The sequence below is a fragment of the Leucopleurus acutus genome (assembly GCF_964270905.1).
Source record: "Leucopleurus acutus genome assembly, chromosome: 5".
Lineage (NCBI taxonomy): Eukaryota > Metazoa > Chordata > Mammalia > Artiodactyla > Delphinidae > Leucopleurus > Leucopleurus acutus.
The window spans coordinates 107,531,671-107,546,791 of NC_139147.1; the positions used below are offsets into that span (position 1 = coordinate 107,531,671).

The window sequence follows — 15,121 nt, forward strand, 5'->3', positions numbered from 1 at the left end:
ATTACTTCATAAACTTCCAGACTGTGGTTAAATCACCTGTTCAGTTTTCTCTTTTTGGATTTGTAACAATTTAGATATATTTATGGCCCTGCTTTGAATTTTTTCCATTTTCACTCCTTTTGTAAGAACTGAGTGCTATGGTCTGTGTCTGAGCAGGGCTCAGATACCTCATTATAACCCTATGTGTGTGTCTAATTATTCTCTAAGTGGGCACACCTCACTGCACCCTTTAATCTCAGCATCTCATTAGAGTGCTCCGTTTGCCACCTTGTTATTTCCCATCCCTTCACCAAGGTCCCCTTTTTTGTTCTGCTCCTCCTTTCAGTCCTCACATCTTCTTACACCCATTTCTTTATTCATAATATTAAATCCTTCCTTTTATGCTTGTCATTATTCCCTCCTTTCTGCACAGCTCATTACATCCCTCCATCTGTGAACCTCATTATGCCATTCCATTTGTATCTCATTACACCCTCATCATGCACATATTATTAGCTCCCCCATTCGTACACAGCACTGCATTCTTTCACTCTGCTGCTTATCACAACCTGCCCTTTCCACCCTCCCTATTTAATGTTTCCATTTATAAATCATATTACGTCCCCCACAAATGCCTTTATCATTACATCCAACCATTTATGCATCTCATTACCCCACTGCCCAGGCACATTTCTATGTGCATTTCTATTTGCTCATCTCATTGTGGCCCCATCGGACATGCACACGTCATTACCACCCTTTCAAGTGTTCACGTTGCATTACATCCTTCTATGTTTTCATCTCATTATACCCAATATTCATAGGTTTGACAACAAACTAACGAAAACAGGCAGATAAATATGTTACTTGCCTTTAGAAAATGAAATATGTTTCTCAGACGCCTGATATCAGTGTTTCTTAAACAAGTCATTCATTTCAGAAAGATTTACATATATTTATCTAGATGAGACAAAAACACTGTATATTTTATACGCATAAAAAGGAGTGTCTTATCTTACTTTGTTCATATCATCATAATTATCACTACTTTGTTTTACTTCTCTACAGTTTACAAAGTAGCATAGTTATCCATGAATCGATTTGTGGCAACAGCTCTCTGAAGGAGGCAGCTTAGGGATCACAGTCATTGTGCAGATTGAGAAGTACATTGAAAGCCCTGAGAAATTAAGATATTTCCCAAGAACTGCTAGTGAATGACAGTATCAGGGCTCAAACTCAGATCTTCTGGCTCCCAAACCTACATTCTTTATACCATTTCCACTGTGCAGAGAAGAACCTTATTTCTAAGTATCACTTGTGTCATCTAACCCATTCTGTAACACTTCCCTACCGTAGAACTGGGTGCCAGTGTTCTTTAGGTTTGGTTTGTTTTCTAAAACAAAACAGTAGAACATATTTCAAACACTTTGCATTTCATGTCTTTGTCTCTGAGTTTGAAGAGCTAGAGTAAAAGAAGCTTTCATATGGAGCCACCCAACAAGAATAAATGCAAAAATCAAGAGAAATAAATGGTCCTTTAATGACCATCACCACTGAGGCCAGCCTCACACAGGCAAAATGAGGCGATCCCTCTACAAGGGATTTGAAGGGCACCAAGGAATCCTCCCCACATGTAGAACCTTTGTTCCTCACAGATTCTAACCCCTGCCAGTCTCTTTGCTTCACTGAACTGTGTTCTCTGCCTCACTTTTATTTATGTTTGATTATGAAATAACTGACAAATTCAGGAAAGTGCAGAAAGATGACATCCATTCCCACCACAAGATAGAAGAGGTGTTTACATTTCTTCCATATTTACTTCAAATATTTTCCTTTACAAAAAGAAAGAAACTGTTGCAAATACTCTCCTGAGGTCGGTGTGTATTATTTCCATGAATGTTTTGTACCATTGTTTTAAAATTTTACACATGTGTTACTGTATTGCATACATCTTTTGTAATATGCTTTCTGTGTTTTAAAAATATGTCTGTTCATACATGTAGATCTAGCTCGTGTGGAATTTTCCATTGGGTAAATAGACCAGAGTTTGCTTCATCCCTTTCTCTACTGAGGAGTAGTTCATCTTATCCCATCTGCCTTGATCTCTACTGCTTCACCAGTGCTTAGCACTGTGCTCTGTTGAAAGACTAAACGGAGACATTTGAAATTCCCATATCATGGGAAACAATGCCTTCTCCTTAAGTCCATGATAAGAGTCAGTTTTATCCCTTTGATCACTATTCCAAGTAGTAAACCAGTCGACAGAATGATCATTCTTAAAATAAAACTAGACCCTGGCCAAATGTTGATATGCACTAGTGTATTAAAATAATTGTACCCAAAAAGGGTGGTCTGATGCCCAGAACCTGGAATGCTTCTGATGACAGCAAAAGGCAATGAAGGTAGAGAAAAATACAGTGTTTTCTACAGAAGTGTGGTTGATTTTCCCCATGGTTTAAGAAGCAGTGGTTTTAGAAGTCACTGGAGACTGTTGCCAGCCCCTGGTGCAATCAAACCACGGTGACTGTGGTCACCAAAAGCATGGCCTATTTCAGGCATTAGAAATGGTTGTTGGATAGAAATTCCTCGAGAAACTTCAGAGTCTAGAAAGTCCCTTATTGTGATGTGGAAAAGGAATTCCTCATGCTGTGCTGGTGGGAATGTAAATTGGACAACCATCCTGAAAAGCAATTTATCAGAACCTAGAGAAGTTAAAGATATGCATAATGTTAAATTTTTTAATGTGTCATGCAAACAAGGTTTCTGGAGCAGAGCAGATTATTATTATTTACAATGGATAACCTCACCGCTTCCCCTTTGCCTCAGTTGTTTACCCTCAGGCAACACGATGAGAACCACATGTCATCCTACACATACCAAGGTCTGCATTATAGGTAAGGAACCATGAAAACATGAATCTGGATATTTACATAGGGGAGGGACAACGCCCCCATTCATCTGAAAGAAGGGGAGAAAAATCTTTGCTCCTTGGGAAGGATGCTGGGTTCTTACTGTTACCTTTTGGATGCAGATAAATCGCTCCATGGAGAGGACAAGACTAGTGTCTCCAGCTTGATAACCCAGGGATGTCTCCAAATCCTGGGTCTCATCCCCACCTTGAAATGTGAACACATACTTCTGGGAAGATAAATCTCTCTAGATGGTCTCTCACTTTCTGATTAGTTATGAATTCACTTATAAAGCTTTTTCTTTTAGCCCAGGTCCCAAGTTTCAGTAAAATTTGCTCAGAAAGCCCAAACTCTGCAAAACCATAAAAATATTTTCTCTATATTCTTATACATACCCTATGATCCAGCAGTTTCACTCCTGAATGATTATCCCAGAAGAATTCTTGCTCATGTCCACAAGGGGACATGTATGATGAGAATATTCATTGTTGCATGGTCCGTCTAGGTGCAAAGGTGGAGGCACCCTTGATGCCCATACTTAGGAGAATGGTTAGATAAAATGTGGTGGGTGGTGAAAATGCACTAGTAAATCCCATTACAGCAGTAGAGGCAACAAACTAAATACACATACAAAACCTTGTAGAGATCTTGAGTGAAACAAGCGAGAAATAGAATGTGGTCTATGATATAATGTATTTATGAAAATGACAAATACCCTAAGCATTGCTACATGTTTTTCAGGAATACATATCTGTTCAAAGACATATCAAACCCCAAAGAGTGAGAACTTATATAAAGGGGAGATGGGAGGAGAGTCTGAGAATGAGAGCAGTATCAGGGATAAAGGAAGAAAATTAAGACAGCAAGAGAAGGACCTCACCCCCAACAAAATAACGTACAGAGCTGAGGAGTATGATTATCTCACTAATGGATTCCAAATGAAGAAAAAGAAAGCCTCTCGAATGAGCTTTTTCCACATCAGCACCTCTATGGTCTAGTACACATAGTAATACATACTACTACTAGATGCTCAATACGTAGTTGTGAAATGCAGGTGGCAACCATGATTAGAAAAAAAAAAAATCACTGCAATTCTTTGTTTTCCAATATGAAAGGAGATCCCATGGGAATGCAGGCTTTCATTGCCACTAGTTCTGGTGATTACATTTACTGCTGACACCCTGTAGAAATGCCAACATTTTCATGACATTTGAACATTGGTAGTCTTTTGCCCTTGCTTCCACTCTGATAAAAAATACTTTGCTGGTTTTAATGGGCTAAAATTTAAAAGAAATTGATACAGCAGAAACTAACACAGCCTTGTAAATCAACTATACTCCAAGAAAAATTAATTTAAATAAATTAAATTAACCACTGGGGAAAAAAATAAAACAAATTGGATCCTTCAAGAAATTAATTATGGGTTTATCAAACATTTACGAAGCTTCACCCAATTTGCCACCTTTATTTTGACTCAATGCATATATGCTTATATTAACTTTTCCATAAACTACTTTATTTAAACTCTTGTCATGCTTACTGCCAACATTCTGTAATCAAAAATATCACTTTTTTTTGGTCCTTAAGTGAGTGTGAAAATTTGGCTTTTTGAATCAAATCAAATGTTCTATCATATTTATTGGTTCTTGAATGAAAGAATTCTTCAAAACATCTCTCTGAAATAAATCAAACATGGGTGCCTTCTTCCAGCCACTTGGAGCCAGAACCATAGAATTGTCATGACTTGCCAGGAAGCAATTCAGTTCTTCTCAGCACACTGGGATTCAAAAGATAGGAAGAAGGTCAAGTCTATTTCATGATCTGTAGTGATAGTAAAAAGCTTGCCACTTTGACCTCAAATACTCATGTGTACTTAGGGTTCTTTTCCTAATCTGGGATGGAAAAAGGAGAGACAATGGAATGTAGCACATGTCCGACATCCATGTTGAATACTGGAGCACACTGTGAGTTCTTCCAGGTCAGCACCCTTGCCACCTCTGCTCAGAATCTGTCTCCCAGCTGTTGCCCACCTCCCTCCTCACACATCCCAACCTCCTGCCAAGTTTCAGATAAGTCCCAACAAGTTCAGTATTCATGCCTCAACTCTTCCTTCTGTATTGCAAAATTTGGAATAAAAACATCTCTGATTATCAAGAGTGGAATTTTTGCTCTTGCAACCAGATTATGTATTTTGTCATATGAAACCAAACTATTGTGGAAAAGTATGAACATATGCACATGAGAATTGACAAATTCCTCAGATACCAATTAATGGAGACAGATCAGCCAGCCCCACCTCTGTTCCCAAGGGTGTAGAATTAATTTCCCAGTCAGTGCATGCCAGAATAACTTGGGGAGCTTGTTTAGAAATGCAGATTACCAGGCCCAAACATGGACTTATTGGGTTAGGCTTCCAGAGGCAGACCTGTATATGATGTTTGTAACAAATTTCCCCAGGATTCCTGATGCCAATACCTCCTGAGAACTGGAGATCTGGAAAAGCTGAGGGTCTTGAAAACAAGCAGTCAACATGCTATGTTGATGGATTCAGGCAAACATTCTTCTTCAATTACTACATTTTATTCTAAAAACTTGTTTTATAAAGTTAAATAAAATGAATTCCTGTAATATACATAGAGACACAGGTATTTTTTTAAAGTAAATATGTTCTAAAAGAGCTTAATAGTCATAACTGAATAGACATGAAAATTGAAAACCTAAATGCCACTGCTGATATAAATGTGGCTCAATTAGCAAAAATTTAGAAAAATTCGTTGAACAGCTCCTATGGGCAGAGTGCTATGCTAATTAATTTCAGAAGCTACGAAATAATATAGAAATATAATAATATAGAAATAAGCTACAAAATAATATAGAAATTGTTAAGGAACTTTAATCCAGTTGAGAGCCAAAAAAGTCACATCAGAAGAAGGTTAATAATAACCACAGCCAAACACAAATAAAGTTGTGTTCTAATTTCCTTCTGTGAGAAATACTGTGGACCCACTGGATTGCCTTCTCATGTCCTTGGAATACAGGACTGTGTCTCCTTCATCTATTTGTCTTTGGTTCCTGACACCAGGTGCTCTTCATTCTAAGTGATATGAATTAAACTCAACAGTGATATTTCTCAGAAATTGAAATAAAATTTTAAAATTAGAGCATAAATATTCTTTAGTGTCTCTTGTTAGTTTATTCATTCAACATACAGTGTTTCTTACAAGGCAGTATGACTACAAAATGTAGGACAACATGAGTAACATAAAGATGAACAATATAGAGGAGAATCATTAGTTTTCTTCCCTCAATAAGTTTATTTCACACCCTGAACTCCATACAGTTAGAACATGTGCACTAGAAATAACCATGAAGACGTAAAGTGTTACTATTATGTGAAAATATTGAAGATTGTTTAAAAAATAGCTCTTGTTTACATTTCTTAAAACATGCTTGAAGTATGTGCCGAGAGTTGATCCTATTAACCATAGGCACATAGAGCGTGTGAGGCAATCCTACGTTTCGTTATCTGTGCAAAAATAGAGTTAGAACGGAATTTAAATGTGCCAGAACCCAAAGTTCTTCCAGATGTATCCTTTCACTGATTTCTGGAAAATTGTTTCCCAATACCTTCTCACAGTACATAGACCATGTTATAAGATCCACTTTGGACTTTTACAGAATCGATAGCATTGACTCATGCTGTCATTGTCATCAAAACAATGTTGTAAATATTCTCTCGTCTTTCCAAGCTGCCTGGCCTATTTTTCCCTTAGGCTTTGCAAGAGACTTTTTATATAGTTTTCCAAATTCCTACTCCCATTAATGACTTTTTTTTCTAAAACTGGACAAACATTTACTTAATCAGCTGTTTTAAAAACATCATTTTCCCCCTCCAAGGGCCTTTACCCCTTTTGAATTAAATGGTGTTTATTAGGAAAATCCTTCTAGTGCATGCTTACTATGATTATGTATCTTTTTTCTTTAAGTCAACAGAAATAATACGGACTTCAATATTCTTTGGGTTTTATTGAGGCCTGATTTGGTGTGTACTTGAAAGAATGTGACCCCTCTAAGTAGAAGCATCATTTTCATTGAAAATTGGCCAGCAGTGTCCCCTCCTCTTCTCCTTCAGGGCACAGTCTCAGTATTGATGCCTAAAACTGCATAACAAATCACCGCAAACGTAGCAGCTTAAAACAGCATGTATTTGTTACCTCACAGTCTCCTTGAGTCAGGAGTTTGCTTGTGACGTAGCCGGGTTCTCTGCTCAGGGACTCACAAGGCTGCAGTCAAGGTCCTGGCTGAGCTGTATTCTCATTTGGAGGTTCCAGTGGAAAGGGTCAGCTTTCAGACTTGCTCAGGGTGCTGGCAGAAATTTGGCAGGGTGGAGGGGTTGTAGTACTGAAGGGCTGGATCTGTTACTGGCTGAAGGTGGCCTCTAGGTCCTAGAGGCCACCCACAGTTCCCAGCCATGTGGCCCTCTCCATAGGCAGTTTACAGTGTGGCAGCTTGCTCCTTCAAGGCCAGCAGGAAAGTTTCCCTATGCATCTGCTGGCTAGATGGGCTTTGTGTGTGTGTGTGTGTGTGTTGGGGGTGGAGGGAGGAGATACATAATAATACAATCACGAGATTAATATTCTATCACCTTTGCCATATTCTTGGTTAAAAGCAAGTCTCAGGTCCCTCCCACACTTAAGAGAAAGGGATTATACAAAAGGGTGAACACCAGGAGGTGGGAATTATTAACAGGTCACCCTAGGGTCTGTCCACCACAATGCCATTGAACAGAAACACTCAATGAGTGACCCTACTTAGATCTAAATTATTTTTATTACTCTTCTGGAGTCTAGTTGTCTTAAAGGAAGTTTGTAATTCTCTAACCAAATCAATTTTAGTTCTCTTGCCTTAAAAAAGCCATACAGCAATTCCTGGGCAAGGCCTAGAGAAGCTACAGGACCCAGGAGGGTAAAGAAGATGAGTAGGAAAGAGAAATAATGACCTCAAGCACATTGAAGAAGTCAAAATTCCAAAAGTTTAGGTATCACGAGTTGATGGTTTGTGTTTGCTTGTTTTGTGATTTATTTTGCTTCGATTTTCCACCAGTGTTTGGAACTACCTGTGTCTCATTTGTCTCTCTATTCAAAGTTGACTGTTACTGCCAACTTCAACAGTTCATAGAGTTACCATCTACTTCCTCACTCAGTCCCCTTTGCACGACACCTAAATCCTCTGAAGAAGTAAGTCTGCTTTTGACTTGAGAACTTGAACACTGGGATCTCGCTTGCCATCTGTCTTAAACTTTTAAAGTAACTTTTTGCCAAGACACGTGGATTATGCGCAACAACCTGGGACACTTCTGGTCTCAGAACAGGAAAAATAAAGGAACCCTTAAGTATTATTTTAAGTACTTTGTTTGCTAGCAGTGTTTGTGGTGAATGATAAATTGATCCTTAATTGTGTGGGAAATAGAGAAGTGATCTGCATGCCAATGACCAAGTATAGACTTCAGAGACTTAGCAGTTTTGAAACTGATATTTATGAACATCTGCTTTTTCCCCATAAATTTTAATATGGATTTCATCCTTTGAAACCTGCAAAACTCCCAGGTGCTTCTTCAGTCTTTATCTTGGAAACATGCTTTTTTAAAACGTCTCCTTTTTTTCATTGAACACATTCAACATCACTTTTGCTAAAACAACATTTCTTTATAAACAGTGCCTATTGGAATGCCTAAAAGATGGTATTAAATGTTAGCAGCTCAAAACACTGTATTCAGCATTTTGAGCCTCCAGAATGTCCAATCCCAGAACACAAGCCGTAACAGTCTTAATAAAGGATGCTAAAAAGAACTCATTTCTAGTCCCAATTTATGCCTTTCTTTATCCCACAGATATTTATTTAATGCTTGCTTATTTTTAGTGCTGACATTAGAGCAGCCAATAAAACAAAGTCCCTGCCTTCATTGCGTTTTTGTTCCAGTGAGTGTAAATGTTCCTGAAAAAGAATTCACTTTAAATTTTCATAATACTGTTCGTATAGTTCATTGGAAAACTTTGCACTGGTCCTGCAAACCAATGATATTCATCCATTCTTGATGTTGGACTAGATTCTGGGGTTATAACTTGTGAACGCAGTAGATATGTTTCTGCTTTCAAGGAGCTTAGAGTTTAGCATACTTCTCACCTGTGTCAAGAAAGGCAGACCCAGGGAACTTTGAGGTAGGATCTGGGTAGCCACTGATCATTCTCTATTTTAGATCCACTGTAAGCAGGGCTAACAATGCCTCCATCCCTTGGCTCTTGGGCATACTAAGAGCCGTTACTATGGGTAGAAGATGAGTGTGTGGACCAGAGGAAAGGAAATAAAATCACAGCTCAGTAGACGACAAACAGAGAAATCAACTGGGCACGTGCAAGGCTAGAAAAGGCATTAAATCCCTGCTAGGAAAGCAACTTTTTAAGAGTACAATTCTGACCGCTCTGTAGCAGAGGCTATAAGTCATTTACATAATAGGAAAGCCTCAGGAGGATAGTAGAGCTATTTAATTTGGTTAAGCTAATAGTTTTCCATCCATTTACAGTGTAATGGAACCTCCCTTCTCTGCCTCTTAAACAGGAACACATTGGCAGGTTGCCACAGGGCACATAAAACAGGGGTGGTCTTCTTGGTGTGTCAATTCTACTCAACCATTTAGAGGGGAAAAGGTAATTAATTTACTGATAAGTAATTTAAGGCATTATTTTCCATTAAAACCAATGCAGCCATATAATGGACTAGCATGCAAAATTTGCATCCACTTTTAAGATAAGCATGAAACTAAAACAGGGCTGGAGCCAAGGGCTGAGGGATTAAACCCTCTCACACATTTTCTATCAGCCCCCTGTGAAGCCAACCTAATAAAAATAATTTTTTGGTATGAATAATTGATCCTCAGTGTTATGTAAAGTGTAAATAAAAGACAAGTCCCCCAGAAGCATTCCTTTCAACCACACTGCCACTTGGATACCCCAACTTTTTAGAAATTCTGGAGCTGCTGTTAGATGTAAGAAAATTCTGGGCCACTTCACTTCCCCACAGCCTGATGCCCAGCCCTGGGGCCCATGCTCGCTGCCTTCCGCATTTAAGAGCACTGCCCTGGGAGAGTTTGAACTGGCTGCTGTGTTCCAAAATGGGCCAAGAGAGGTTTGCTCAATGCCCCCTCCTTGTGCCTGGCAGTGAATTTGAGCCCTGGACGTCCTGCTTCCATATCCCATTTTCCCCCTCTCAGAATGCTATGCGGCAGGCAGACCCACTTATGTTCTTTGTGCTTTGTGTTCCTGAAACAGGATCTGGACCAGGTACAGCTGCATCTGGAAGAAGTGAGGTTCTTTGACGTGTTTGGCTTCAGCGAAGCAGCAGGAGCGTGGCAATGCTTCATGTGCAACAACCCTGAGAAAGCAACTGGTAAGAGCCTCCCTCCCCTGGCTGCTGAGAATCACTTGTGCCCCTGGGATTTACAGGGATGCATGATCCCCACCGTTCTGGTTGGCTTTCTTCTTGCATAAACATCCTAAGTTGGCATAATGCACAGAGGTGTGCCTGACTGCCTCTGCTTCATGCTGAGAAAGGTATCTCACCAAAGTGGGAGTGAGAAAAAGGGAGGATGTTGAAAGGGAGAGAAACATAAACAAGAAATGAGCAAGAGAAACAATGCCTACAATTATATGGCTATCAAGAAAGTGGTACTGGCCATTTTGCCCTGAAAACATTCTTCATTTCGACCCCGATGACCCTGAGGGTTAGAGAAAAACAAGCATCCTGTCAAGAAGCCCAAGGAAACGAGACCACACTAAATGAGTGAATGGTTGCACAGGCCTCCTCATCTCATAGTCCTCCCTTACATTTGTGCTTGATGATTGAACTGGGTGAAAAGTGAGACATTTAAAGAGTAGGGAATTATTTGAGAAATAGCTTCATAGCTGGTTATTTACCCTTCCCTTCCTTTCTGCTGCCCAAGGAACTTGGTCTACTGACCTTGCCTAAAAAATAATCATTGTTGGTGAATCTGAGCCAAGCTCTATGTTAAACATGTCAGTATCTCATTAACCTTCACAGTAATCTCATAAGGCTAGTACTAATATTATCTCCATTTTACTGATGGGGCAACTGAGGCACAGAGGGATTTGGGAACTGCCTGAGGTCACACAGGTAATAAGTTAACAGCGTCTGGATTTGAACTCAATCTGACTCCAGAGCCCACACTCTTAACCAGCTCTCCATGCTCCCTCCCAGTTACGCGTGCTCCAGTCTGACCCGTGGAAATAGGTTGATAAAAAGTCTAATCTTCACGAAGTTATGCTGTCCTTGGGAACAGAATACTTTATCACCAATGTGCCCTCTTAGAAGGCATAGAGCTCTCAACACTGACACTGCTCAGGAACTGCAGTTTAGACCAAGAGAACGGTATTAAAACACTGTTGAACACAAACCACTTTGTAGATGAACCATCCTCTAGAGAGCCGTTGATTATACCACCTGTACCCATTCCTTGAATTGGGGGATTTTGTGCATCTTAAAGATCATCCATTGTGGCAAGTCTATCCTCTTGCTCAGCCAAGAAATTGAGACTGAATCGGGAAAAAAAAGTGTTCATTTGGCCAGATGGAAATGTGAGGGGCTCTCAGAGAGGCACCAACTAAAATGTACTACCCCACAGAGATGGTATGGGTGGAAGAAGCTGGCATTAAGGATAGCAGCCTTCGCGAGGCACACATTGCTGGATGATTACAGACCAAGTTTGAGTTGATGCCAGAATGAACGCCCCAATTTCTAAAAAGTTAATTTGAGCAAAGAAGGAATTGAGGAACTGAATGTCTCCATTATGAAACTTTCTAATTAGACCTTATTTCACCTGTGAAAAAGACAAAGCGTAAAAGAAACCTTATTTGAGATCGTGGCGAAGTAAGGTGCTTATCTGAGGTGGCTCTGAGGGGCCCTTAAGAATTTCATTCCAAGTAAGCTGAGTCCTTACCTTAGTTCAATAAACATTGAATCGTATCTGGCCAAGGGAGGCTCAGGAAAGGGCCTGCAAGTTAAAAACCACAAAGTGCTCCTTTAATATATGTTTTCTCAAATTCACTGCCATGCACTTGAAAAGAACATTTTGCACATTCACTCGTTCTTATTTGTGTTTCTCACAGTTAAATATAGACTGAGAACATATAGCAATAAAAATTCAAACAAGGCCAAATATTTTATAGCAGAACATTCTGAATCAAAATGTTTGGTGCCGAAAACTTAGTGTGCTTAGGTTTCTTTTCTCATTTCCTTTTGCTCCATGAAAGGGGATTTGAATCTGACAGAAATCCTATTTTAAATTATTATTTTCACCAAAAACTCTTGACTCCCTGAAAAGTTTATATCGGTTGTTGATCTAATTTTCTTATTTTTATATAGCATATAAATTATATATTTAAGTGAAAGGTCTAACATAATACTGCTGACACATATATTATTCATAGGGATGATATTTGCATTCATGTTATGCTTAAATTATAAGTTTAAAGGTGATCAAGACATAAATATTGGAAAAAAAAATTTTTTTTTCCAAGGAATAAATATTTTGTTATTTGGTTATGCACAGCTAGCATAGTACTTGGGTCCCATTTTTCATTTATGAAATGCACGTTTGTTGTGTTGGTTGAATGTCTTCTCCAGGCTGAGCCTTGGGATAAAATATGAATAAGGTACAATATCTCTGCTCTGAAAGGATTCATAATCCAGTTAGGGCCAGAAGACATATATGGAAACATCTAGCATACTTCCTTGTATGTTTTTAGCATGCAATAAATACCTGTTGAGTGAGTCAATGAATGAATAATACTTAGAAATGGAAAAGTCAAATACATCTTGAATATTAAAATGTTTCAAAATTGTGATTATGTGTTAATAACATCAAGTACATCACTATACCATACCCATTGCATTCTGGGTCTGGTAAATGGAGGTTGGTGCTTCTTTCCTCTTTGAGAGAAGTCACCATATATATATCAGAGTCTGCTTCCCTGTGTTTGCTCCTGATGTACTGTGCCCAAGTCCTGTTACTGCTCTGGTTTGGTGAGCACTCCTGCAAGGCCCAGATGCCCTGTCAGCCTCAGGGAGGAGGGGTCTAAAGAGATAGGATTGGTGCCTAGGACAAAAGGCTGAAGAAATTGCATTTGGGTTTTTTTTTTTTTAAGGTATTGGCAAATGGTACAATGTTCTCAAATATTTGTTGTTCCAATATTTTCTAATGAGGCCATTATAAAATTTCAGTTAGACATCAGGAAAGTCATCCTGAAATATAAATCCTTCTTAATAATGTGTAAACTAAACTGTGGGACTCCAGAAATTGACAGCAAATCAACTGGCTTCCATGGTCACGTTAAGGACATTCTCCTCCTTGGGTAAAAGTCACATCACCCCACCAACTCCCAGTCATCTTCCCATCAACTCTACCATCAACACACAGAAATGCACAGAAGTTTACTATTTGGTATTCAGAAAAATATTTTTTTTTCCAGTTGGGTGTGAAGTCAGAGGAAACTAAATGCTAGCATAGTGTAAAGGTCTTAAAATTATAATTTCTGGCATTTATCATACTAACTATGTGCTAAGTCTTACATGCATTTTTCTCACCATTATTGAGTCCATTTTACAGATCAAGAAACTGAAACACAGAGAGAGGTTAAGTACTTTTTCCAAGGTCACACAGCTACTAAGTGGTACAACTAGGATTTTAATCCAGGTTAATTCCTGAACCTGAAATTTCAATCTCTAGGGCAAATCCAAGTTAAGCACATGGAATATTGAAAATTACAAGAACAGTTATTTCATAATGTTATATTGCATTGGAAAGACCAAGGAGTGATCTATTGATACCTCTCTGATGACTTAATCTACTCAAAGATGAGCAGGGGTTTTGGTATGATAATGTGTGGGAAATGATTACATGTAGGAAATGGTTACGTAGAAGCTATTTCCAATCCCTCCAACTGCTGATTCAGTTTCTGATAATCATTTTATAAAAGTACAGAGTAGAAGGTTAGAAAGTCACTGAAGTAACTCAAGAATCCTCAGAGACTTGCTTGTTGGTGTTTATTGCCAATCCCATTACCCCACATGAATGAGAGAATAGAGGTTGAGCAAATAGATCAAACAGAACAGAATCTATTTCTGGAAAACCAAACACATCCCTTTATCAGTCATCCTTGTGTCCTGGAACTACTAGTGCATGTTAACAGTAAGAATTAATCAGCTGGACCGTCCTGGAACACATCTGGCTGTCTATTCAGTCACATTGTTTTTTTTAAAGGAAGAAGAGGAACTAAATCGTGACTTTCACTCTTGTTTCTTGAGACACATGGGATGCCTTTGTTCTTACACTCTACAGAAAACAACTCAGAGATGTCTTGGTTTTGGCACTTGTGTCTCCCTCTGTAGATCTGAGCACTCGCCAGTGGGATCACTCTCTTAGTCGCTGGATATTTAGATATTGAATGTGATTGTCTGTAGGAGGTCTCCTTAGGTTATAAAAGAGAATGAAAAACATTTTTTCAGACAGACTTCAACCATCTATCTTGATTCCTCTTTAGAACTTGATTTCAAACATTTGTGCTATAAGAACATGCTGTCCATTATATCACATGGGCAAATAGAGATGGTTTCAAAATGCTATCAGGATAAGAAAGACCTCTGTCAGGAGATATTCTTCAGACACTAGAAACTGGTAACAGCAGTGTGGCTCTCCTTTGCTGGACACCTTCAGCGTGAGCTAGATGGCTTTCCACTCCAGACACCAACATGAAAATGGGCTAGGGACTTCCCTGGTGGTCCAGTGGTTAAGTCTCCGTGCTTCCACTGCAGGGGGCACAGGTTCGATCACTGGTCAGGGAACTGGGATCCTGCATGCCGCACGGCGAAAAAAAAAAAAAGAAAATGGGCTAAATGACCTCTGAGGACCGAACTCATAAGACATAAATAGCCTGTGGGTCCATTAGTATGAAACTTTTCCATTTAATTTTAGTGCCAACTTTCACAGAACTTTAAGGGTGACAAAAGAAAACCCACTTTGGATTTATGCAGTGACTGGGTTTGTCTTATGATGCCTTCCCTCCTACCACAGTGTGTGAGCATGTTGTCTTCCATGTTAAATGTGGTTGGAGTACCAAAAACAGGACAGTGGTTGGGCAGGATAACATCACATTTTCACATGT

General features: G+C 39.1%; 1 protein-coding gene across 2 annotated transcripts in view; it reads left to right on the plus strand.

Annotated features, from left to right (window-relative positions):
• The window catches only part of VEPH1 (ventricular zone expressed PH domain containing 1), a 215,110-nt gene that overhangs the window by 182,955 nt on the left and 17,034 nt on the right, over positions 1-15,121 (plus strand). For both annotated transcript variants that reach the window (XM_082839608.1, XM_082839609.1), the window contains one exon: positions 10,214-10,331. In XM_082839608.1, the coding sequence (XP_082695734.1) occupies positions 10,214-10,331 (118 nt within the window). The remainder of the gene's footprint in view (positions 1-10,213; positions 10,332-15,121) is intronic.